Here is a 27,550-nt window from a genome sequence, read left to right on the forward strand (position 1 = left end):
TTGGATGCTGGCATAGAAAGGTTCTTGAGCAAAGTTCCAGATAACAAAACTAGAAAGGATTGTGAACATGCTGGAGGATGGGAACGCAATTCAGAAGGATCTCAACAGATTGGAAAGCTGGGCTGAAGTTAATAGGATGAAGTTCAATGTTGACAAATGCAAGGTGCTACACCTCAGGAAGAATAATCAAAAGTACAAATACAAAATATGTGACATCTGGTCGATTGCTGGATGGCAGCACTACAGAGAAGCATCCGGAAGTCTTGGTAGATTATGGACTCAATATGAGTTTACAAGTATGATGCAGCTGCACAAAAGGGAAATGCAGTCTTGGAATGCATCAAGAGACACAGGAGGTGATAGTGCCTTCCTATTTGGCACTGGTTAGACTATATCTACAGTATTGCGTTCAGTTTTTGGGTTCCACGTTTTAAAAAGGACGTGGAGAAGTTAGGGTCCAGAGGTGGGCAATAAAAATGATCAAGAGCTTGGAACGCAAGTTATATGAGGAGAGGTTGAAGAAATTAGGCATGTTCAGCTTGCAGAAAAGGCACTTTAGAGGGGACAGGATAGCCATCTACAAATATCTGAAAGGCTACCATGAAGAAGAGGGAAGGCATTTTTCCTTTCTTGATTTAGAAAGTAGGATGCAGACCAATATCTTGGAGTTACAGCAAAGTAGGTTTAGATCAAATATCAAGAAAAACCTCATTGTTAGAACAATGAGGGAGAGGAACAGGCTTCCTAGGGAAGTTGTGGACTCTCTATCACAGGTGTTCAAGAAAACGTTGGATAAGCGCTGATCAGGAATGATCCAAGCGTATTTATGCCTATGTTCTACTGTGGGTATTTTCCATGCATTTGGGCTTTTTTTATTGTTATGTGAGGCTGGGAAGGAATTCACTCTCCCCCTTGCTCCTATGTGTCAGGACTTTTTAAGCCTTCTCCAGAGGCATTAGTGTTGACTATGGCCAAGGCTGGGAATTTTGACTGGGGTGCACCAATGTCCCTTCTGGCACTTAAACTTGGAGTTTCTTGGGTGGAAAGTTTTGCCTCTCCACTCAGGGTTAGACCAATCTTTATATAAGGAAGTAATTTTACCCCATGGTCAGATTGGCGGGGACTATGGGGCTTTTGCCTTCCTTTGTAGCACAGCCTCTACCTTGGATCTCTTGAGCACATATATTGAACTACAGCAGCAGGATGTTGGCCACCATGGACCCCCTGCTTTAATACCAGTGTCACGATTGACTGTATAGTTTTGCTACAAAGTTAGACAATGGCTTTTTATAGGAGGGCTTGGATAGGCGGCAATCCCTCAGTTCAAGGATGACCTCTACCATGGCTCATTGATGGTTCTTGATGCGACTTAAAAGTCCAATCCTTGAGCCACAGATTCATCCACAGAAGTTGCCGGTCTTTTCACAGGGGAGAGTAGGCCATAGGCTAGGACTTCTCTCTTTTTCCTTCCTCCACTCTCTCTTCTCTGCTTCAAGGGCAAGATGCTTTACCTCAAAACTGGGTTTAGTTAGCAGCCAGCTCCTCTGAGCTCATTGGCATAGATTGTTGGTTTTTTTTGGTATGTCTTCAATGTGTCCCTGCAGTGTTTATTCTGGCTGTCATGTGATCCCAGGCCACCACTAAGCTGGATGTAGGGCACAGAAGCTCCAGAAGGGTGAAGCCATGCTGGAAACCACCTCCCTCATCATATAGGAGACATGGTGGACAATGGGCAGCAAGCAGATTGGCCTGAGGGACATAATGGCTGGGCAGCATCCAGGGAACCAAGAGGGAAGTAGCTAAAGCCAGAGAGAGGCTCAGGGAAAAGCAGGAGGAAGGGACAGCCTATGGCAGCAGGACCCCTCAGGCTTCCAAAGGGCACCTGTACACTGATTGGACTCACTCTGAATGGGCAAGGCAAGCCCAGGTTTTGTTTATTTGTTTGGACTGTTAAAAGGCCAATGCTTGGGAATGGGGTCTGACATTCCTTAATGGGGCAATGCCAGTAAAAAAGGGGAACCAGAGAGACTAATCTTGAAGGAAAAGCTGTCAACATCTGCTACAGAACACCTCTTCAGGAGGGGTGTGGTCAGGGTATAGGGGAGGAGGAACCCCATGAAGACAGCCAGTGGGATTCTCCTTAACCCATGTGATGGACTACCTTGAAGACCAGGTACATTCTCATTTGCCCCTTTCTATCACTCAAGATCAAGGCATGGCAGACTAACCCAGAGTGATGGAAATGGAGAATGGGCCCACTGGCCAATACTTCTGCCACTGAAGGGCCCTAGCTGTTACCCTGCTACAACTAGTCAGTCACCTGTTCCAACAGCTCCAGGGTCAAGGTTTTACCAGGTGATCTTATAAGCTGAAAAGTATGCTTGCAAGATGCTAACATGCCTAAAAGATACTGTAATTCCAAAGTCTGTAAAACATATGTTAAAATATTAGTAAATATATATAACATGCAAAACTTAGAATCTGCACTTCAAGACTCATTTTAACACAAATTGTACCTGTCTAAAAAGTTTTCTGTAAATGCTAGAATTTTTTGAGTGTGTGAGTGTGCGTGTTTCTGAAAAAAGCAAGCATATGCATAGCCCACACTTCACAAATGCATAAATAGAGACCGAGTGAAGGTCTCAAAGAAAATTTGACCTTCTTACTCGCAAGCTCTATATATCAATTAGGTGGAATTGGAAAGACAAGAACATTACCGCTCTTAATGAAACATCAACACATGTGCTTAGAACAGGGCACATAAAATTCTAAATTAAATTCAAAATTCCCCTCCTACAGCATTAAAATTGAAGTTCATTCTTGATTACATAGGAGGACACTTACCTGGTTGACTGTAATATGGAATCCCTTTCTTTCTTCACCTGTTGAATCAGAGTTCATATTTTATACATACTAGTGTCATGAACTTGAAGGGTTTGTGGGGTATGTCTTGCATGATTTCTTGAGGTTGTTTTACTGATGTGGCATATGTAGTCTTTACAGATAGCTATATTTAGCCTTATTGTTCTTATGTGGCATTTGATATAACATATATTTCTTATATGTTATAATAGGGCTAGGATTGCAGCATATGATAGTGATATGATGAACAATGAGTTTATTCAGCACCTAGGAGAGGCTGAAAGCCAAAATGGCTGAAGCACAGGAATTCCTTAGAATCAGTGTCTGATAGGAGGGTGTTTCCAGACTAGACATAGGGGCTCTTAGACAATGGCAAATTTACATTTTAAAAGGAGAAACCCTAACGTGCACACCACCTAGGAACAGGAAGAACACTTCTCCACGTCTCACTATGAAAGACATTAAGTGAGAGATGGCATCTTTGGAATACTGGAGTAGTACTCCCTGTGTCTGAAAGGATGTGCATACTCTCCTGGTCTTAATTAGAGCAGGAAATACTTTTAGGCTGGTAAACATGCAACTTTTGCAGGAGCAGGAAGTTATATACATAGTGGATGCCCCTGCAAGAATCTAATGAGGGAGGTCTGATAATGGCCAGATAAGAAATTGTACTTAAGCTCTGGCTTGGAGCAGAGTGGGGTCTTCAATTTTTCTGAGCATAGGGAAACACTGGAGTCTAAGAAATGCAGGCTGAATAAAGCAGGCTGGCAGGGAAAATTGCAGGAGGCCCTGGCAGAGGGTTCAGAGACAAAAACTGCTTTCTAACCTGCGGAGGTAGGTAGGAACTGTACTCTAGGATTTAAGTGTCAGGGTAAGAACAGGTTAATGTTCTGATATTTTCTTTGTTTATTCTGTTTTTTCTTTGTTTATTCTCTTATCAATGCCAGTATCTCAACATATGGTTACTGATTGTTTATGCTTGTCCTTGTTTTTATAATAAATCTTTTTGCCATCACTGCTGTCAGTGATAAGTGTGATTTCCAGAGCACTTGATCAGATGGGCAAACCTCTTCTAAGGAAAGGGGATCTATCTTTTTTGAACACATGACCAGATTGCGATTCTTCTAGCTGGCAAAGTCTCCTCTGCTAAGGGCTGGCAAGGGATGGGTAAGGCTGAGGTGCCACGGGCCAAGGATCTGGTTCCTGGCACATCTCAGCTACTTTTCAATGACCAGGCAGCAGAGGGCAGAGAGCAGTTTGGGGCATGAAGGTGTGAAAGCACCCCAGGAGTGTCTCTCAGAGGTTCATTTGGCTGCATTTGGGGTCAGGGCATGTCACAACCGGTATATACCATGAACTGAAGCTGGAAGACAACGTATAATTTGCCTATAAAAATTTTAAGTAGCTATTCTGTGGAAGTGGATGATATAAAACATATCTCCTGATGCGACAGAAAGTGCTTGGTTGTGATCCAAAGCTACAAGATGCTTAAAGGCAAAATAATTAGCATATATATCTGACCACTTGAGCTGTTCCAGTGACAAGGACTATCTTTCTGTATATTAATGAAGTTATTTCCTTGCTCCTCTATAAGTCATGCCTTTGCCTTTCATTTGCATCATGTTGGCACCAAGTGAACACTAAGGCCTTATCTGAAACTAAGCTATTTTATGTGCTATTTAAATAACAAATGTCTTAAAAGTGAAACTGGCTGTCAATCGCAATGCAAATAGTATATCAAAATGCATACACGTAGTGTTGAAATGCATATTTTATTTCAATGCTACATATATGCATCATGAACAAGTTATATGAGTATAATAAAACGGTAAGAATGTAGAATTTATCATAAACAGTTTCAATCTATTCTTGTCATAAATGTGTATTGCAAGGAAAAAACAAAAGTACAGATAGTTAATTAAGCTGCTCCTGAAATTAATCAAACTTCTGTAAAAACATCATGGGAATGTATTTATTTTCTTAGACAAAGCTTTTTTTTAATGACCTCTTATTTTTGGAATCAGTGATGTACTTAGAAACCACCTACTATAAGATTATGAAAGATTGTAAATAGTAAATATATATATATATATATATATATAGAACAATGACAATAAAAAACACTATGGAATAAAAAGTTAGTTTTTTCTCCCTCCTCCATCATTGTCCAATATTTTCAGAGCTGAATTTTTTGGGAAAAAAGTTAGCTATTTATACACTTTCAACAGTTTAAAAACATTAAAAACATGTAAAGAATCATTTGCAGGTACATTACTTCATTATTACATGAAAAGCAGGAACCATAAAATTCAACACATTCTAAGAACCATCATATATACACACTTCTGTACAGAATGATGGCACAAAGACAAAAAGATACCATTCAGTTTATTCTACTCCACATAAAAATATTACATATTAAAAAAGCTCTTCCCATTTTTATAGTCAACCGTTAATTTTCAGAATCACCAGGGACCCTACAGCTGTGTACTTGGTTCCTTTTCCTATAAAATTAGTGCCTGTTCAGTGGCAGACAAGGTATCTTAGTTTAAAATGTTATTAAACAATAGAGAAGCAGCCACATGGTGCGGTTAGATAACTGACTGACATGTAACCACTAGTGGGAGTTTTTAAAAAAAAGAAAAGCTCATCGGAGATCAGCTTATTCATAACACAGGACGATTTTTAAAAAACTGCTTCTTGCTGGTTTTTGATTGTTAAGGGCTGAACACAACCTTTATTGGAAGCAATCTTAAAGCAACTTCTCAAGATTAATGAGAGGCCCAATCCAATGCACGCTGAAATTAATGTGAATGTTCTCATTGACTTCTGTGGGAGCTGAGACCATACCCCAGATGACTAATATTCACCTTTATGTGCCAAGATCTTGCTCTTTTTATTAAACTGTTCAGTACAACAAAGATATACAAAACTTTTTTTTTGGAATAGAGACTAGTATATTTGCAGTTGACAAATGCCCCCTGCTTTGAAAATAGGTCCCAGGTTCCTTCTAAGCAGTGGGAGACCATTATCCTGTGACAGCTTTATTCCAGTGGCATTTTCTATTTAGAAGACAGATTTACTGTTAGAACTGTGTTCCTTTAAGAGTTAGAATCATTGCACTAAATATTAGACTGCAGGCCTGAATGAGGTAAACATTATATACCTTTAAAATATTTAGGTAAATGAAATATTACAGCTTTTATCTTTGGAGAAATGCTTTCTTCTTCACTGGACAATCCCAGAGTCAATGGATGTTTGCTTCCGAGTAGTCTTTGGAGGGGGAGGTGGTGGAGTTTTGCTGGGCAATGGAGGTGGCAGGTGCTAGGAAAAAAATAGGGAAACAGAACTTGTTACTGATGAACTGGGTTTGATACAATTAGTGGCTGAAATATGATTTCATAGACTCACTATCTGTCATAGCAGTATATATTCATTTTACTCCTGAAAACTTCCCCTCAAAATTTGTCATTATGAATACTGCTTTGCTTCTGGCCATTAACTTACAATCTAATTTTTACTGGTGACAATGACAAATCTCTCAAAAGTTCTGATTAACTGGTTCAATATTTCAGAAGTCTTTTCAAAGCACTGCGCTTGGTATCATGACAGTACATTGACTCTATCAGTCTGTATTGATTGCTGTAGCCCCTGAGCACCATAAAGTTTAAAAATTATGTGAAATTATAGCTGTATCCCTTTTGTATTATTTTCATATTTTATACTTTCAGAACAGCGACTGTTCTCTACAAGAAAAAGGAACAGCTTAAATAGGTTAATAAAAGGTTTTCACTTTATAATTAGATATTTAGTAATTTTTAAGATGATTCAAGATAGAAGTAATACTTCTTGAAAACCATTTTAGAAAAAAATCCCTGATCATCATAAAATAAAGCTCAGTTTGCATCACAAACTAAGGAAAACCAAATAGCAACAATAGAAGTTAAATACTTTTTTCCCCATACAGTTCAGACTATATGTAAGATGACAAAAATTTGTGTTGCTGAAAAAATACTAAGAGGTTTGCTCGCTCACTGATTTTAGATTGCTGTTCAACAGTATTTTGGCTATACAATCATTGCAGCTTCTTCATCACTACATCTCATAGTATTACATTCACTAAATACTGCTTTGTGATTTTTTTTCTTCAGACTATCCTTCCCCTACTAGTAAAGATAAATCTACTATGTTTAGTTTTTTGGCCTCCCAGAAATATTATGATCCTTTTACCATTTCCACTTGTCTTGTGTCTTGCTTTATATGCTTTTCCTTTCTTCAGCTCATTCTGGCAATACTTTATGAGGCTGTTACCAGACTTGCTTTCAGCCAAAAGGTTATAAAAATGTTAGCCACACACAAATACTTTGAACCATTACAAAATATGCCATGAATCTGCCAGTTCCCTGATCACTGCCATGGGACCAATTCAAGTGTTTGAAATAGTTTAATGTTACATTGTTCATACTGTACTGATTATTGTGATACTGGTATATTACTTTGGATCACAAACATTTACCATTTTTTTTTCCTTCTTACACCAATTCACTTTAAGGATAGCACCTTGTTTTATTAATGTCTTACAAGGCAAGTGAATTATTCCTAAATCATGGCAACACATTCCAGGAGGATGACAATCATTGAAAGGCTATGGCATATTACATTATAAATCAACTAACAATTCAGTGTCTTTGAAAGTTGCCCTATGTTGGGATTAAAACCTGACTCCCTGACATTTTACAATTCCTTGCCAGACATTTGGGACAGAGTAAGTACACTGAAACATTCACTTTTCTCAGCAAAAGCTCACAGAAATGCAATAGAATTGCACACAAGCATAACAGTACCTCTGAGGAACATTGCAGAGCTACATTTGAGGACAGTAGCCAACAGAGTTAAACACAGGGTTTAAAATATTTATCAGACTAGTGAGAGGCTGATACAAAAGATTAGGTACGGAGCACACAGTGGCAGACAGCCAGCAACTATGAACCAGATTTGGTATCCAAACTAGAAATTATTTTGGATTCCTGCTAGAGTACTGTTCCTGGATCCTAACTTAAGGGGAATATCTTCCCCATTACACTCTGCCTTGTAAGTGTTAAATATGATGCCCCCCCCACAACTCTTTCTGGCTGCTGGAAAAAAGAACTTTTCTCTCTCATCTTCTTTCGCTATGCAATGATGGTAGGGCTGAAAATAACTTCTTATTGTAGACCTTCCACAGCCTTTTGGCTGCAAAAGAAGTGGGTTGAAAGCATTTCTCCACCACATCCCACACCAGGATGGCATCCAAGCCTGCCTTATATATCTACAAGAGCAAGATTACAACTCAGAATACAGACCTAAAGATATTACTGAATTTATACACACACCACAACTAAAGATTTTACTGAATTCATCCTCACACACCACAACTTCAGTTTCAATAACCAATACTTCCTGCAGACCATGGGTACAGCTATGGGCACCAAAATGACCCCACAATATGCCAACCTTTTTATCGTCCACCTGGAGGAATTCCTCAAGAACTGCACCATCAAATCCATGCTATAGCTAAGATACATAGATGGCATCTTCATCATTTGGACTGAAAATCTGGAGTCTCCAATTGATTTTCATCACAAATTCAATAACCATCATCCCTCCATCAGACTATCTCTTGAATACTCCAGCACCAACATTTCTTCTTTGGACACTATGATCAATATCCCGAATGGTAAAATACAAGCCACCACGTACAAGAAATCCACAGACCAACACACATATCGACACAGAACCAGCAATCACCCTAAACACACCAAGAAAGCTGTAATATACAGCTAAGCCCTCTACTACCACTGAATGTGCACTGAGGAGAATACACGCAATTGTCAAAATGGCTTTCACTCAAGAAGGACACTCCTCCAGAGAGATAGATCACACTTCTGAAAGAGCCACCCAGATACCATGTGAAGAATTACTGCAATACAAAAAGAAAGTCCCCAGGAATCGCATGCCATTAGTTATGACATGTCATCCCTCCCTGGAATTTATATAGAAAATCCTCAAACAATTATAACCCATAATAAAAGAAGACCCAATTCTTAAAAAGATCTTTCCAAAACCACCCATCCTAGCCTTTAAACAAGCACCAAATCCTGCCAACCTCATCACCAGAAACAAACTTCCTATGGCTCAAAGCACATCAAATGAATCCAGACCATGCCAGGACAAGAAATGTAAAACCTGAAAACACATCTCCGGCACTCCCACAATAACTACATCCTACACGAGAACCATCAGCATTCCTGGATCTTATACCGGCACCTCCAGAAATGTAACACATCTCATCCAGTGCACTAAATGCCCTGATGGAAAATATGTATAACAACAACTGCATACCAGAATGAATGCACATCAAAAATCTATCAAGGGCAAAAACACACAATTACCTCTAGGTGCACACTTCTTGTAAGACAACCACTCTCTCTCCAGTCTCTCAGTTCTAATCCTGAAAGGGAATTTACAAAATACCTTTTGCAGATGAATCTACAAACTTTACTTCATAAATCTACTGGATACAAAAAAACCCTGGACTAAATATAGACATTGGATTTATAGAGTCATAGAAAATTAGGGTTGGAAGGGACCTCAGGAGGTCATCTAGTCCAACACCCTAGTCAAAGCAGGACCATCCCTAACTAGATCATCCCAGCCAAAGCTTTGTCTAGCCAGGCCTTGAAAACCTCCAAGGATGGAGAGTCCACAACCTCTCTGGGTAACCTGTTCCAGTGTTTTACTACCCTCCTAGTGAGAAAATTCTTCCCAATATCTAACCTAAACTTCCCTTGCTGCAACTTGGGACGGTTGCTCCTTGTTCTGTCATCTGCCACCACTGAAAAGTCTAGCTCCATCTTCTTTCAAACCCCACTACAGGTAATTGAAGGCTGCTATTAAATCCCCACTCATTCTTCTCCCCTCTAGACAAATAAGCCCAGTTCCCCTCAGCCTTTCCTCACAACTCATGTGCCCCAGCCCCATTCACCATTTATGTTGTCCTCCACTGGACTCTATCCAATTTGTCTACATCCTTTCTGTAGTGGGAGCCGAAAACTTAACACAGTTTCACAGTTTCAGTTCAAATCTGGTTTCACGAGTGCTGAGTAGAGGGGAATAATCACTTCCCCTTAGCCTTCTTGGCAACAAGGGCACACTACTGGCTCATATTCAGCTTATTGTGCACTGTAACCCCAGGTCCTTTTCTTCAGAGCTGCTGCCCAGTAGGGCTGTGCGAAACGGACCTGTTTTGACTTGATTTTCGAGGTTTGGACAGAACGACATTTTGTTTCAAATTTCATTTCAAGTAGAAACAGCTGTTAAATTTTGCTTCATCGAAACAGTGAGGCTGTTTCAACTCTGTTTCAACGTTTCAGCCATTGGTTATAATGGGGAAGCTCGAAACAGCCTCTCTCATCTGGCAGGCAGATCAGGGCCCAACCCTGGGAGGGCTGCCTGGGCTGTGCCAGTCCTCCCAGGGCTGAGGGCCCCTGATCCACCTGCCAGATGAGGGGGGGAAGCCGGTGCTGCCACCTGGGATAGGGGAAGGGAACTGAGCCCAATTGCTCAGTACCGCTCCCCAGCACAAGATTGGGCTAGGGAAAGGAAGTCAACCCAGCTGGGCTGAGTTCCCCTCCCCAGTGCCTGGGGTTAGTGCATCACTTATTGACCTCTAGTTATACTACTGATGTGGAAAACTTGGGAGGCTGTATTCAGTCAAGAAGAATAAAAACTTTAGAAACTTTTTCTAACAGAGACTGACAGTTTAGGCTTCCTATTTACCAAGTAAAATCTCTTACTCAGTAATGATAAATCTATTTTTAAAATACCTTACTTAATATATCCATCAGTGAGGAGCTTTATATCCCCTGTCCAGTCAAACCTTACAATCTCTCTTTGTACCGAGTTCCCAGATTACTAAATAAAGCTTTGGCTCTATAAAAAGCAGTGCTTCATGAGTTACATGATGAAAGTGACAGGAGGAAGCAGCATTAATTTACAAAATCTACTTTACAAACAAGATAGAAGTTACTTCTGCTTTACAATAAAGCGCATTGCATAATGACCTTTGTTTCAGATCAAGTGAACACTGACTGGGCGCCGTACTTTAAAAAGGATGTGGCCAGCCTGGAGAGAGTTCAGAGGAGGGCCACCCATTTGGTGAGAGGGCAGCAGGACAGGCCCTATGAGGAGAGGCTGAGGGACCTGAACCTGTTCAGCCTCAGCAAGAGGAGGCTGGGGGGGTGGGGGGGGGGGACCTGGTGGCTGCCTACAAACTCATCAGGGGAGATCATCAGCGAATAGGAAGAGCCTTATTCTCCCCAGCACCACCTGGGGTGACGAGGAACAATGGTAATAAGCTGATGGAGAATAGGTTTAGGTTAGAGATCAGAAGGCAATATTTTACAGTTAGGGTGGCCAGAATCTGGAACCAACTTCCTAGGGAGGTGGTCCTGACCCCGGACCTTGGGTAAATTAAAAAAGAGGTTAGATGATCACCTGTCTGGGGTCTTGTGAACCCAGCATTCATTCCTGCCTGTGGCAGGGGGTCAGGCTAGATGATCTGATGAGGTCCTTCCTGACCCTAGCTACTATGAAACTATGAAACATAGTGTTTAATGAGAAAACAGAAGAGAAAAATGTGATTATTTTTTGGTGCAACTAAACTTTGAAAATAGAGATTTCTTTTATGTTATGCTAATAAGCTTCAGTTTTCAAGTTGGATGGTCCAAAACAGAGTACCACCCTTTTTTTGGCCAAAATTTTCAAACCCGGATTCCTAAAGATAATTCCATTTGGAGTCACCTGAGTTACAGAAGCATGATTACAGAAGTACTTTAGATCTCAGGACTCTTGAAGAACAGGCCATGCTTTTAAAGTATTTAAAATGAGATTTATGAGCCTGACTTTAGACATATCTGCATGTGAAAAATGCAAATATTAAATGAATGCTTAATAGATCAAATGATAGCACCTGGAAGCTAAAGATTACAATATTGTGACGGCGGCGTGCCACCGTCACAGGCGCAAGGAGAGGCGAGGAAAGGCTGTGGGGCAGACAAAACCCTGGAACAGGTAACTTACCTCCGGGAGACCCGGCGGGGCCGGAGCTGAGATCGCAGCGGCAGCTGCAGCCACAGCTACAGCCGCACGAGTCGGCATTACGCTGGATATTTAAGCAGCTGTTCCCAGTAAGGGAGACAGCTGGGCCAATCGCGGCGGCCGGCATGGCCGCTGCAGGAAAGTTTAAAATCCCCAACAACACCCGCAGGGAGGAGGAGCCAGAGAGAGAGCGAGAGAGCAGGCAGCACGCCTGGCGTGCCGAGGCTCCTGCTGGGGAAAGGCACCAGCTAGGCTGTGCTGTACCAGCACAAGAGGCAGGAGAAGCTTCTAAACCTCTAGCAGAGGAAAGCAAGGGGAAACTTCCTACCTTGCAACAGATAGCGAGCAGGGAGGGGACAGTACACCCCTTGGGAGGAGGGAAGCAAGGGGAACAACAAGGCACCCTGCATTTGTCAGCACTGCCCCTAGGAAAAATAGAGCTGGGGACAGGTGCAGAATCCCCTGGAAGCCACTGGGTAAGGGAAGGCAGCTCTGGGAGCCTCCCTACCCAAGGGGAATATTATTTCTAGGGAAGTTGGGAAGGAAGGACGCAAAGAGATATCAGAAGAACCAGAGAGACAAGAGGACGGGCTGGCAGAGCTGTACAGCTGAGTCCGAGTCCCTGCACTGGTGAAACCGATAGCGGGCAAGCCCGCAGAGGACTGAAGGTCACCATCTCACCAGCACGTGATCGGTTGGTGAGTGGATGGGGTGTAGGGGTGGTGGAGCCGTATGCAACAGCTGTGAGTACACCAGTGTTGGGAAACCCCTCTGATAAGAGCTCCACTGGAACCCTCTCACAATAACATACCAGCGAAGTCGTGGCAGGAGGGACAACAGGAGGAGCTACCTAATTGACAGGTGTCACTAGCCATAAAACCTCTGACATCACAATATAAAAGTAACTTCAAATCAAAAGAAATTAGATTTGCACTTTAAATGAACTGTAAACCCTTCATGAAAAACTGTATCAAACATCAAATAGAGTGACTTAAAATTCCTTAGCATGTTTTCGTATCAGGCAATATTTTATCTTCATATTTATCATTAAGTAAAACTAACTTTATTGATCACATAACTTACAAAAGCCATTTTGAATTTAATTAAATTTGAATTGGCAATAATTGGCAATTTAGCAGATCAAAGGACTTAATCAAATCAATGCCCCTTTCATATTGATTACTGCTCAGAGTAATCAAATTATCGCTGAAAATCTGGTAGGGCAGAGCACTTAGTAAAAACACAATGAGCAGACTACATACGTTAGCTATAAATAACAAGCACATACCCTGAAATTGCTCACACTTCAAGTAAATTAGGCAGAAAAGGACAAAGGAGATAGTTTGATAATTAATATAATTGATGTTACAATTTCCATTAGAAAGTGGGCTAAGTTTAGCACCTGTTCATTTTTGTAAGTTACTACTGGCTATATTAGCTGGACATTTAATAACAGTGAAGGCAGTGGCACTGAGAAATCAGCAAGATAAAACCTAATAGCTAGTGTGAACTAGTAGAAAAACAATCCTGGCCATTATTCTGAGAACGTAACAGTATTTTTCCTTACTCAGGTACGGAATGAATGACAGCATGTATTCACTCTCTCTTCAAAATCAAATTAGGGAAATGATTATTAAATGCACAAAACTGAAACAACCAGTACTCAAAACAATTCCACTTACAACATCTCTGAAAGAAAATAAAATTTCACTTGATTTTACATTTAATTAAAGCGTTTTGCAGAGTTCATGTTTATGTTTTACTAGTTAATAGAAAGTTCTCCAATTCGTGGAGATTGCTTTTGCTTTCTGAGATAATGATAGAACCTGCCAGTTCATATTAGAACTGTTTTAGCAGAATCCCTGACTCACGTGTCCCTCAGGGGAAATGGAACCTTATGTAAAAGGCACATCTGCAACATACAGGCAATCTGTCTTTTTCATTTCAAATATTAAATTGCTCCAATTTATTTAGTTTTTTCCCTCTACAAAAGGTAGTAATCAATTTTAAATATCTCTCATTTCTTCTCATTCTCTTGTGGAAACAGAGCACAATATATTTCTGTGGACAGAATACAGTAAAGAATAAATTAAAAAGCTGAAGAAGATTTTTATAGTAAAAAAAAAAGATCTAATAGGTGAAGGGTTTTTCTTGTTCAGGAAGCTGTGTAAAAACCACATACAAAGCTCAGCTCCACAGTGTGACCTTTCAAAAGAGATCAGTTCCTATGTAATTATTTTATTGAAGCCAAATAGCAAGTCTCGTGATGAACTATGAAGATCTAATCAGGGATACTTTGGTTGTAAGAATCGAGGAATCTGGCCATGAACTCCATGGTGCCATGCAACTGCTTTCCACAGATGTTACCTACATTTAGTTCCTGTCTTTTATTATTATTTTCACAGTTATCCTGGCCCACATAATCCATAATAGGTGCTCTGCTATTTATTTACAGAAAACAAGGAGCATATGGTAAAAGCATGTTAAAGGTATAATATCCGCATAAGTAAAGTCTCCAAAAGTGTAACAATATACCAGATCTTAGGCTGTGTATTGCAACAAAGGACTGGAAGGGGCCTGCTGGACCCTATCAAGTCCACTCTGCTGTGTTTGAAGGCAATCAATAACCCAAGGAATCTCCAAAATTGCCACTTCAAACCCTAATACACAACCACAAAACACAATACCTGGAACATCAAAAATACCTAAAAAGGCTATCCAACTTTTTGGGCTTGTGGGCCACATCCAGCCTATGGGGCTTTTGTAGGCTGGACTCACCTTTGGCAGCTGGTAACTGGTTTGTTGGCATGACTCTGGATCCCAGCGGGCCTTACCTGTCTTCCCCTGCCACTGATTTGAGTTGCCAAGAGTGACAAGACACCCCAAATTCGGCAGCAGGCAAAAGGTAGGGGGTAAGTGGCAGCCCTGGGTCCTGGAACCACTCCAGCCCCACTGGCTCCAGCAGCAAAGCAAACTGCAGTTTAACCTCCCTCGCCATCTGCCAACTGGACTGTCCTGCCCTAAAGCATGCTATGGGTAAAAGTAGGGGAGATAAGAGCAATGCCAGTGCCATGCTACTGAAGTCTACCCCACTCTGGCTAATTTAAATTCTGATTCCACGCATCCTATCTTATTGTTTAATTTGATTTTGCAACAAATCACTTATGTGTCCTTTCTGTAGTATAATTGCCTACAGACAGTTATGCTGTAGGCTCTATGGGGTGAGGATATTGTTGTTTTATGCCTGTAAAGTACGAGGCTCACCTTTGCGGGTAATATACATGACAATTCCAAAGACTCTGTGGAACAATGTTTTCCAAAATCCTAAGGTTTCTCATATAACATACCTTTTAGAGAGTCTGATTCTGACATCCTTACTCATATTTAACAGTGCATTGGTCCATTGGTTCTATGTAGAGTAAAGTGGTTGTAAGTGCACAGAACAGGAACCACAACATGCAAGTACTGCTGCTGGCCAGTGTTTGTAGTCATTTATAAAAAGATTACCTTGTATTAAGTAGATTACAACATGGTCAGTTAATGTAACTATAAAGGTTTTAAACCATGTTCTATCTATACAAAGGTCTAATTTGTATTTTGAACCATGCTGGCTAACTTGATTTAGAAACAAAACAAAATAAAACAAAACACTTTTTCTCCCTAGTCTGTTCCTTACGTAGAAAGACATGAAGAGTCAAACACAACACCCTTAAAATTAGGTTTGGATTTCAGACTGAAATAGGATTTCTTACAGGAGGACTGTGAGAGCTGTAAACATATGGATTACCAATAGGCACAAATCCGCACTGAAGCCAGTGATTTGATCCTAGATAATACCGAGGGCCGAGGCATATCCCCCTTCCTGAAATAAAACCAAGGATTTGAGGGCCTTGAGTAATATAGATTCCTCAAGACAGAAACCAAAAAAAAAACCCCATATTTTTTAAACATAATCCTGTAATAAGTAATGGAAGTCTATTGATTCTGAGACTTAGAGAAAGCATGTGTCAGCTCCTTAGAAATTCCATCCTGTGATAGGACTTAATTCATCCAATCCCAGGATGTCAGAGATAGGGTTTGGAGGCTGGGATAGAAAGCCCATTGCTGTAGAGAAGCAGTCTTGCTAATATCAAACATTCATAAATCATAAGTCAGACACAAAAAGACCTGTTAAACTATGCCTTTACATAGAGTGTTTTTTCACTTACTTAAATTTGCATGTATATTTTCTGTTTTAAAATTCATCTTTACATGGAAAAGTGCTTGTCCTCTTCCTAGCTGGCAGGAAAGGAGTTCCTACTTTTCTGTCTTGAGACTGGCAGGCCAGCTGCTGATCTTTTCATTTGTGATTTTGTCTCGTTCATTCTCTTAGCCTCTGCCATATCCTCTCATGCACCTTGCCAGTCACAGAGGTCATATATTCCTCAAAGTACCTTTCTTCCTAGTCCAGAGCATCAAACTCACCTGGCCCTGCAGGCCAGATGATGGCTGCTGGGTGGATACGTGGGCTGGACTTGGACTAGTCCCCTGTGCAGTACTTGTGGTGTTGGGTACAACTGGCATGCCATGTGCAGCATGCACTGGCCCTGGGGCTCACTGAGCACATGGCACATGGGGCTAGCACAGGGTATGCACTGCTCTTGGCGCACAGGCTAGACCCAGCATTGCAGGAAGCACAGGGAGGGGGAGTCTGGGCTACCAGGTGCAGCTTGCATGCTGTGGGCAGTGTGCATTCTGTGCTAGCCACAGGTACCATTGGCAACATGCATCCCATTCTGGCTCCATGTGCTGTAAGCACAGCTCTGGGGCTGGATGGACCATGTGCACTACATGCAGCACAGGAGGCCAGCATAGGGGCCACATGGTGCCCCACTGGATTCGCCCTTCATGCTGGTTCCATCATGGACCAATTCAGATTGGCCCCAGAGAAACTATGTATGGCCAGATTTGCAGGGAAGTGCATTCAGTTTACAGCCCAGGCTGACTTTCTGTTGTATGCGCAGCTCCGGGTCCAGCCTGTGCACTGTATGGGCCAGGGCTGCCAAGCGGGGTCAGTCCACAGGCTGGATCATATGAGTTTGACACCTATGCTCTAAGCCTCTTCTGGGCCACTCTTTCTCTCTTGCTTCCCCATAGTCTCCCCTCTCTCTCTCTTATCTCATCACCATCTCCAACTCATTGTTCTTTCAATATTTTTTCTACCTAGTTTGCAAATCATAATGTCTAGGACAGAGATCTTTACAGAGGGAAGAATGGCTTCTATCTTACTAGAAACAGTCTTAAACTATCACTCTCGTAGGCTCAGCTCCACTTCCAGAACACCAACAGGATGCTGGATGATGGAACTGCCCTGTTATTCTCATTTCATTTTCACAGTTCTTTGGTGGGGAATGTCAGTCTCCTACCTGATCTAGGAATCTGAATAAATTATATTTTTCATATCAGCAGAAACCCAAGAAGAAAAATTAATTTCGCTGGGAATAGAAAAGCAATTAAAATGGTCAAATTCACCTTCAGGGATAAAACCAGAGGTTTGTCTTATTAGCTGGCAATTTGCATTATCTTATTACATTGGTAGTGAGGCTAGAACAGGTGTCCAAAGTTTTGCAAATAACTTTGCTATCAGAAGCTTATTGAAGAGGGATGATGTGATCTTTCTTTTCTTTAGAAAAAGCACACCATCTGGCGCTGTTGTAAAAGTTGAGGAAAGAGGGGTGGAGTAAAGTTTAAAAGCTTAAATAATGTTGCAAAACAAAACAGGCTTCCAGAGAAAAAAATATTTGGAACTGTGCATTCTTTGTCTAAAACAGTGGTACTCAATCTACGGCCTGCAAGTTGGATCCAGCCCATGGCACGGAGGATTCTGCTCCCATGTTTTCCTCCCTCCCCCACCCCAAGGCTGGCAGGCTGTGTTGTAGAAGTAATAGCTGGTGACATTTTTAAATTCCCGAATCAGTTGAGATGTCTACTGTATCTCTGCCCTTGGCCCTGCCCTCCCCTCTAGGTTCAGCAGCATGTTCCCTCCCCACCCTCCCTTTCTGTACTTCTACCACTCACCACTGCTACTGTCCTCTGAGCCTGCCACCCCTCACCCTCCTGTGCTGGAGCAAAGCTGGAACAGCTCTGGAACATCCAGGGACAGAGAACAGCAGCAGCAGTGGATAGGAGAGGGGATGTGCTGCTGACATACATGGGAAAGCATGGGGGAAACTATTCTTACTTGATTTGGGGATTTAAAAAGTCCCTGGTTCCTGCTTCTGAAATGTGTTCTGAAAGAGAGGGGCAACTGCACCCCCTCACCTTGGGTGAGTTGGAAACTCGCTGCTATTTCCTTCATCTCTGCAGTAAATTTAAAGGTCTCTCTATCAGGAAGTTCCACCTCTATGCTAGATAGGAAGCCTTTGTACCCAACTTTTACTTTTGATGCAAAATACTGGAAAATAAGGTAGGACAAATACAATTTTATCTGTAACCAAAGCTGCTATATAAAAATCAAACTACTAGACTTGAAGTGCTAATACACTGTAATTCACTACTAGTCATGGTACAATTGTACCAGAGGCTTAATGTATATGACAAAAAACTAAATCAGGGGTTGTCAACCGGGGGTATGCGGGGTACTCTGAAAGGCCGGAGGTATGCGGGGGTGAGCGGGGACAGAGCATCTCCACCCTGTATCACTGCCTCGCAGGAGCAGGGGTGGGGCAGGGTGAGAGCAGGGCTGCACAGACGCTGTGCTGCAGTTGCTCCGCATCTGGACGCTTGCCAATGCTCTCTCCCGCTCGCTCCGCATTTAGCCGCTTGCCCGGAATCGGTATCCCAGTATTAATACTTTAATGATAAGATAATAACTATAAGATGAGTCTCTATATGGACTACAGATATAGGACAGTGTTTCAATATTAAAAATATATTTTTTCTTTCAATTTAGAAGCATAAAAATACCTGTACTCTAGGGCATGAATTTTCATTCAGTTGCCAGTAAAATAAAAACATTTAATCAGTTCACCTTTCCCTCTAAAACAGCATCTCCACATATAAATGAGAACATCTCAGCATGTGTGCTACTGCTTCACTTTCCCTGCTCTCCTCCAAGGCAGGTGAAATAAAGGGGCTCTGCAAGATGCCCTGAAAGGCAGCTTATCTGAGTATTTTGAGCTAGGGACAGGGTGGCATACCAGAGCTCCAAAGCTTTCATGGAGAATGCCCTGCCAGCAGTCCACCCTATTGAGAGGAAAGTAGCATCAGGGACTCTGCCATGTATCATGAAGACAGTGACAATCTTTCAGATACACTGAAAGTAAACTACTAGAAGCAGAATGTCAATTAATGTAAGACATTATAGCCTTTTGACCTTGGTAGAGGTATGATACATTTACAACTGAGGCTCAGCCACTAATTTTTAATTAAACTTGCAGTTGAGCCTCATATGGTTTTGCAAGGCTAAAACAGGACGATGCACACAGCAAAGTATTCTTTTCGGTTAGCTTCTCTGAACAAATAAGTCCTAAGACAAGATAGATAATAGCTTACAAACTATGCACTGCAGTGCATTTAAGCGGCCTCCACTGTCAAGTAGAATAAGTATTTAAACACACTTTCACTATATCTGATTAAGATACAGTTTTCCAGTCTGAATGGTACTAATGTGTCAGAATCCCAAAGGCTAAGTACAGACAGTCAAAAAGCCCAAGACTGAACTGATTTGGTCTAAGGTTAATCTAAGCTGCAGAGTTTGAACTGATAAGCAAATGAACAAACATTCACTTTTGATTCAGGGATTGCAGCCACATGCCTGCAGTAGCTCATGACAGAAACCGGCAGGGTGGAGGGGTGCTAGAGCATGCCTGTCAGCCACTGCCAAAAGGGAGGGAAGACAGAAAGCCCTCTTGGAGTGGAGGGAGCATGGCTAGGCCCTAGCCCATGCTCTGCCTGGGCGGGGGAAAGGTAGTGGCATTCAATTCATAAAAGCTTGAACCAGAATAGTTTTTTCTCTGAAAAACTATAAACACCACCTGGGCTGTGTTTGCTTATTCTTCCTGCTGCCCCTGAGGTCTCTGGGATCTACAGTCCACAGTCAGAGCAGCAGAACTTTCAGGATTGCTCTTCACTTCCTCTTCCTGCTTTTGGGTGCCTCTGGGGTTTGTAGTCCACAGTTGCAGCCAGCACAACGTTTTAGCAGGGCAGGGCAGGGCAGCTCTGAACTCAGGGGAAGGTGAATTTAACCCTCCTCCCTGACCCCAGACCCCAGCCAGGGTTTGCCGGGGGGCCAGTGAGCCAGCCAGGGTTTGCCAGGGGGCCAGTGAGGCCAGTTATCCAGCCCTCACTGTCCCAGTTAAGGAGCAGAGGGGTGGAGCCAGCCCTGCTCTCTGGAGCAAACAGCACAGCCCAGCACAGGGCGGAAAAGCACATTGGGATATTGGGGGACTCTGATTTAACTTAAACCAGGAAGGGTTCTGGGACAGAAGTTTCATAAACCAGTTTGACCTCAGTCAGTTAAGTCTGATACTACATTCAACCAGGCTTATCTTAAACCAGTTCCAGTCATTTTGAAACTGGATTACGTGCACTGAATTCATGCTCTGTTACAGGTTTAAACCAGTTTCTGATCACTTGAATCAGTTTGTGTGTAACTTCTGTCCCTTGCCTTTAAAGAGTCAAAATAAGTGTTTCCATCATTAGTTGCCCTTGCTTATTTTAGATTTATTGTTATTATGAACCACCTCATCTTTTGCTGCAATCTCTCTGCCAATATTTCAATCTACTTCTGGACTGATGGAAATCTTTTCATTTAAATGATTAACCTATGTTTAGTAAGTACTTTAGCCAATATTTTAAATGCAAGTGCTCCTTTGTCTATATTCTTTGAGCATCCTTTTGAATTTGGATAGTAAGTAGGCAGTTGATTTTGTATGCTAGGATGTGTATGAAGCCACAAAGGAGCCGAGAGGAATTCCTGGATGTAATAATAATCCTCACAGAAGTCCTATGATTCCTTTTTTATGTTCCAATATACAATTAACAACAATTTAGCAGAACAAATCACACAATGCAAGAAAACATATAAAGAGATCATAGTTAACAACAATAAGATAACAATCAAAAACATAATTAGAAAATTGTTGGGACGAGATGCTTAAGAAGACTAAGCTACTACAAACTCCCAATAAACTACAAATAAAAAAGAAAGAAAATCTCAGACACTATAAATCATTATTGGCTGCAGTGAGACTCCAAGTACTCAGAAAGATATCACAATTTCTTGATACATTTGTCAATGTACCCTGTTCTGTTCACTGCAGCTTTTTCATAACTGACTGCAAGGCAAACAGTATTAAGCCAAATATTAAATTCTAACAAAATTAGACCTTTTGAAGTCTGTCATATTATTTTAAAACAACAGAGATAAGATTATCTATAAAACTTTTCAGTGGTTTATCCTTATTGATTCTAAGGATAGATAATTTAAAAATAATCAGCTCAGTAGATAGTCATGAATTTTAGTTATTTAATTTATAGAATACTGTAACTCATGACCAGAAACTGTTTGCAAGGGTTCAAATTAAAACAGTTATAATTGTACACCCAACTGAGCTACTTCATGCCCAGCACTATTTTCTATATTTTTTGTCTTATTATTATTTACTTATTATCTCTGAGTACAGAATGAAATAAATGAACTGAGTAATGTTGACAAAAGCAGAAGCCTTTCTTAAATTATACTGAGTATAGCCCCTCTGGCTTTGTGACAAATCTATTTCCAGATCTGTCTCAGATTTTGTCACTATCAAGCACCTAGGATTCCTAGTCTTGAAAAGTTTATAAAAGGCAGATGCTGAAGAGCTAAACATATTGAAGCTGTCCTATAAAATTTCAGAGTCTTGTCAACTTAAGGATTCAGAACGAGGTTCTGTTGAACTTTTCAAGATGTGTTCAAATCCTGAACTGCCTTGGAGACTGAGTGTTGGGATCTAGGCTTTTTGGCAAACTACACTAAGGAAGAAAAAAAAGAGTCTGAGTAGTGGAGGGTTATAAAAAATGTACAGTCTTGAATAAAAGCTCACAAAAACCCAGTGAATCATATTATTACTACTATTATGACCCCTGTTTTAAAGATAAGGAAACTGAGGCATAAAAGAAGTTACTAAGTTGTCCAGGATCACTTAACATGTCAGCAACGAAACTGAGTCTATAACCTAGATGTTCTTTAAATCTGTGCTTTAATTATTACACTAGGTCCTTTTGGCTTGTTAATTCCAGACTAAATTCCTGAATATTATCACAGCCTTGCAATTAAGTCATGAGACAGGGAACCAGAAAATCTGGGTTCCATTCCCAGAACTGCTACTGACTTCCTGAATGGCCTTTGACAAGTTACTCAGGAACTGATTATTAAAAGTGTTGAAAACCTAGAGCTTGTTAACTCATTCTGAAAAATCAGTCCTCTAATACTTCTGTGAACCATACACTTCACTTGTAAAAATGGGGAGGTATCCACTTAACTTGCAAAATGTAGTTATGTTAGATGGAAAGCCCTATTATATATAGGTGCTATAAGATGTTAAATTTTATGAATATTCTTATGTTTATTACCTGCACACATAATGTCCAAACTCTACTACAGCTTACAATTTACATGCATCAAGCAATCGAATGATGAACACTGGACCCATATTTACAAACCTGAGTTATTCATATAACCTAAACTTACAGTAGATCATGTAAAGTTAATTTGTCATCCTTAGTATTATACTGAAAATAAGTTATTCAGGTTAAATACTAGCTAGCCTTTATCTTGAGAGAAATGACAGTGGAATTTTTGGAGTTTTGCCAAAGTAAAATGTGGACCCAGCTGGAAAATAGAAAAAAGAGTTTATAAAAATGTTCATGAAAAGTTTTTTTCCATTTTTCAATTTAAAAACATCATTCCGCACTGGAAAGAAGTGCTGTGAAAGCCATAGAAACAAGGGCTTTTTGTGTGTGTGTAAGCATGGAACTGATAATGAATTGATGTTCACTTTTCAGTTGGGGAAGGCAGCCAGATGCCTGGACTGACCCAAGCCACAAGATGGGGGGCATTAGAGCACATCTTCCAGCCTGCTAGCCATGCTTGAGCCCAGACAAGCAGAGCCCATCCCTGGTTGGCTGCCCAGGGCATGTCCCCAACCTCCTGCTGTCTCCCTGCTTGGGATGGAAGGAGGCCTGTCCGGGTGTCAGCCCTTGTAGTGAGGGATCTGCCTGTGCATAGTTGGTAGGGTCGGAAGGGACCTGAGCAGGTCATCAAGTCCGACCCCCTGCCATGGGCAAGAACGAATGTTGGGGGTCAAATGACCCCGGCTAGGTGTCTATCTAGCCTCCTTTTGAAGACCCCCAGGGTAGGAGCGAGTACCACTTCCCTTGGAAGTTGGTTATAGATCCAAGCCACCCTGACTGTGAAGTAGTGCTTCCTGATGTCTAGCCTGAACCTACTCTCAGTCAACTTATGGTCATTATTCCTTGTTACCCCTGGTAGCGCTCGGGGGAACATGGCCACACCCATTCCCTGCTGGTCCCCCTTTGTAAGGTTAAAGACAGCCACCAGATCCCCTCTCAGCTTTCTCTTGTGGAGGCTGAACAGGTTCAGGTCCCTTAGCCTCTCCTCATACAGCCTGCCCTGCTGCCCCCTTATCATGCAAGTAGCCCTCCTCTGGACCCTCTCAATGCTGTCCACGTCCCTCCTGAAGTGCGGTGCCCAGAACTGGACACAGTACTTTAACTGCGGCCTGACCAGTGTTGCATAGAGGGGGAGGATCACCGCCTTGGACCTGCTCGGGATGCATCTGTGGATGTAGGACAAGGTGAGGTTAGCCTTACTGACTGCGTCCTCACATTGGCGGCCCATGTTCATCTTGGAATCAACAGTGACTCCAAGATCCTTTTCTTCCTCTGTGCTGACGAGAAAGGTGTTCCCCAGCCTGTAGGTATGCTGCTGGTTCTTCCTCCCTAGGTGCAGTACCTTGCACTTGTCAGTATTGAAACCCATCCTATTCTCATCTGCCCACCCCTGTAACCTGTCCAGATCTAGTTGTAGCCTGTCCCTCCCTTCTAGCGTGCCCACTTCTCCCTATGTCTTAGTGTCGTCCGTGAACTTGAATAAGATGCTTTTCACCCCCACGTCCAAGTTGCTGATGAAGATGTTGAACAGTGCAGGCCCAAGAACTGAGCCCTGGTGAACCCCATTGCCCACATCCCTCCAGGTCAAAAATGACCCATCCACCACCACTCTCTGGGTGCGGCCCATCTAACTGTGTAGGCATCGATATCACAGCATCATTTCCTGTCTCAGACTGTTTCCCCTGCCCCAGCTGGTGTCCCCCGAGCTCTGATCTGCCCTGTGGTGGGAGCCTAGGGAAGCCTAGGGGACTTAATCTCCACTCCCTTCCGCATGCGATCCAGTCAATGCTCAGCCCACCCCCACAGGTGGGAGGGAGGAAGCAGTCCCCCATCCCTGCAACTGGCAGACTGCCCATGTGGGGGGCCCCCCACCTCAATTGATTTTCCCTGCCCCAGCTGTTGTCTTTTGAGCCCTGGGCTGCCCTAGCATCCAAGAGCACAGGGGAGGGGATCACCTCTGTTCCCACATGGTAGGGCAGACCAGGGCTCCAGATACCCTGGGTGGGCTGGGGAAACCCCTGAGGTGGAAGCATCTCCCCAAGTGGGCAGCCCCCCTGGCTGTTGGCATGGGGGACTGCTTCCCCCTTCCCACCTGTGAGGGTGGGGCTGAGCTGCACCCTGTCCATGTTGGGGAAGGAAAGAATCCCCTCAGCTCCCACACAGCAGGGCAAATGGGGCTAGAGGACCCCTAGGCAGGGGGCTCCCCCCATGTGGGCAGACCCCTGGCTGCAGGGACGGGGGCTGTGGGCCGAGCACTAGCTGGACCACAGAAGAGGGGGAGACAGGAATCCTATTTGTTCAAGAGATCCCAGACCAGGATAGGGGAAACCTCCTGAGGTGGGGGGCACCCCTGTGTAAGGAGCCCCCTGGCTGCCAGGACCAGTGCTGGCCCAGGGGACTGCTTCCTACCTCCCACCTGCAGGAGAGGGCTCAGTACAGGGATGGGGATTACGTATGGGAAACACCAACTGTCTGCAGCTGGGCAGAATGGGGCTTGGGGTCAGGGCTGAGGCGTGGGGACTCTGTTCCCCCTTCCCCAGCTTTCTCTCCTCCAGCTTGGCTGTGCAGCTGAGGCTATCCTGCCTGCCCTGCAAGGGAGGGTTAGGGGAGGTGCAAATCATCATGGGATGCAGGGAGAGTTGGACCTAACTTGAGTTGGGAGGGGGGGATCTGAGACAGAATTCTGATAGACTGGTTTAACTTAAATGATTTAAGTCTGATACTATATTCATCCAGGTCTATCTTAAATTGAGTTCAGCTATTTTGAAAGTGAACATTTGCTCTGTTAGACATTTAAACATTCATTAGCACTGAACATTTGCTCTGTTAGACATTTAAACTTGTTTCCAGTCATGTATACCGGTTTATGTGTAATTTCTGTCCCTAGCTCTAGGGTTCCAGTTTTGGGGAGATGTAAGCACATGCTGAAATTTATGCACAATTGGTAGTCACTTTGATTTGAACGGAATAACTCATAGTGCATAAATGTAAGCTTGTGTGTAAAGTCTTTCCATTGCTGCTGATGACAATGCTACAAACATGGAATCCTCCTCCCAGGTTAATCGATTTTTCCCAAAATTTGTTAACCAATTCTCTGAATGGTAAAATTCAGTACACTGGGAGTACAGTCAAAGCTAGATAGATATTCAAACAGAAACACAATATTATGCTACAAATTTGTGCAAGGAAACATTCCAGCATGCAATTCTACTCCCCACATCCCCTACCTCCTTCCAAAAAAGAGAAGTTAAAGGTCAAGAAAATAATTTTTTTTTATATATATTTTCTCTATTGTAAGCAAAATTAGCAGCCTTCTTGAAAAGCGTTACTGAATTTTGAAAATCAGATTAATTTTAAAAGCTTCCAGATTATAATGGACTTTGGAAAGTAAAGTTGGAAAAGCATCTGTTCTTCCTGAAGCTGAAAACTGTGGTTGTGATGAAGAATATGGCAAAAAATTATACCTTACAGGGATACATGCATTTGCCAGGGAAAACAAATCGTGACTGAATGGCTATGACACAGAATTCAACAGAAAAAAATAGGATTCTAAAATAGGATTAGAAAAATATAAAAACTAATTTGCTGCTGAGACTATATCCTGTCACGTTAAGCTCCCTTGCCAACATATCCAACAATATTTTGCTTTATGTTTAGTTTTCTCCACCAAAATGAACCTAACCTTATGTATAAGTCATTTAGAATGAGCAGCCACATTTCTTCATGCCCTGAAATTCTATTTTGTAGCTGTAGAAATCATTTGGATCTGCTTACGTGTCCACTAGCAGGATTACACATAGCTTTAGATTCTTGGCAAGTACATTATTGTGAGTAAAACAGCAGAAAATTATTTGTATTTCTTGGACTTACTCTTTGATGTGCAGGTGGGGATGTTGTAGGACTAATCAATTCTTGATTTTCCATGAGATTTCCATAATCTGCCATGCTGCCTTTGAGAGGCAAAGGAGGAGGAATGTCTGCCATCTCTAAACCATTGAGTTCCAGACCTATAAGAATTAACATTTCTTTGAGTCTCTGCATCATATAAATCAATCTTAAGAAGCAAAGTATTCCTTGAAGGATTAACACTCTGATAGAAATAGTGCACATGCATCCATTTCTCCATTCATTTTATAGACTGAATAATTATTTGCTGCTCCTGGAGTAATGTTTTTTAAATTAAAAAAACTGATGGAATCATGGCAGTAAGGTGTGTCAAAATAAGTCAACTTGTAGACCTATGGTCTCTATCAACACTGCAAAGGTCTTTCTCTCTTTTTAATAAAAAAGGAAATTGTACTAGATTGTTGCTTGCCTCAGATTTCACTCACTGATATTCACAGCTCATTTAAAGCAAATAAAATTTTCTCAGCTGTAACCTCTGCATCTATACCTTGTACAATATTGAAATATCTGAGGCTGTGAGAAGTTTATTTTCTAAGATAGCACAGAATATAATAGAGGAAAGCTTTATTTGCTTATCCACAGTAAGCTAGCAGAAAGGCTTTTAGGAATTAAATGCACAAATGAAACCCATAATTAACTTCATATCTCTTCGGAAAACCTTCAAAATCCAGAGCACTGTAATGATATTGAATGAGGAGTCATTAGGTGTTTAAGTAAATAACACTATAATCCAAGAGAAAGTACAACAGCTTTAAAAATGTATTTATTGGAAGAAAAGTTGCTTTCCCATAGAAGTGCAATCATTAATAGAATAACATTGATCTCTATGATGAGGTCTTTCCCCGTGTACCACATAAAACTATATTTTGAAGTAAAAGATGCATCATTTTGTACTGGTCCTGTGCACAGAGTGAATTTCAAGCAAAATTCAGTGGGACTTCTATTAGAGGAAGTAGCACTGATAAGAAATGTACTATGATTCCTAATTTCA

The 27,550-nt window shown here is 41.9% G+C and overlaps 1 protein-coding gene across 4 annotated transcripts in view; it reads right to left on the reverse strand.

Annotated features, from left to right (window-relative positions):
- Window positions 1–4,615: 4,615 nt before the first annotated feature.
- Window positions 4,616–27,550, reverse strand: part of DOCK1 (dedicator of cytokinesis 1) — a 555,371-nt gene continuing 532,436 nt past the window's right edge. For all 4 annotated transcript variants that reach the window (XM_059730036.1, XM_006259204.4, XM_014611383.3 and 1 more), the window contains 2 exons: window positions 26,524–26,660; window positions 4,616–6,186 (listed from right to left, as the gene is read on the reverse strand). In XM_059730036.1, the coding sequence (XP_059586019.1) occupies window positions 6,091–6,186; window positions 26,524–26,660 (233 nt within the window). In that variant the 3' untranslated portion in view covers window positions 4,616–6,090. The remainder of the gene's footprint in view (window positions 6,187–26,523; window positions 26,661–27,550) is intronic.

This window comes from Alligator mississippiensis, chromosome 6 (assembly GCF_030867095.1).
Source record: "Alligator mississippiensis isolate rAllMis1 chromosome 6, rAllMis1, whole genome shotgun sequence".
NCBI classification, from domain to species: domain Eukaryota; kingdom Metazoa; phylum Chordata; order Crocodylia; family Alligatoridae; genus Alligator; species Alligator mississippiensis.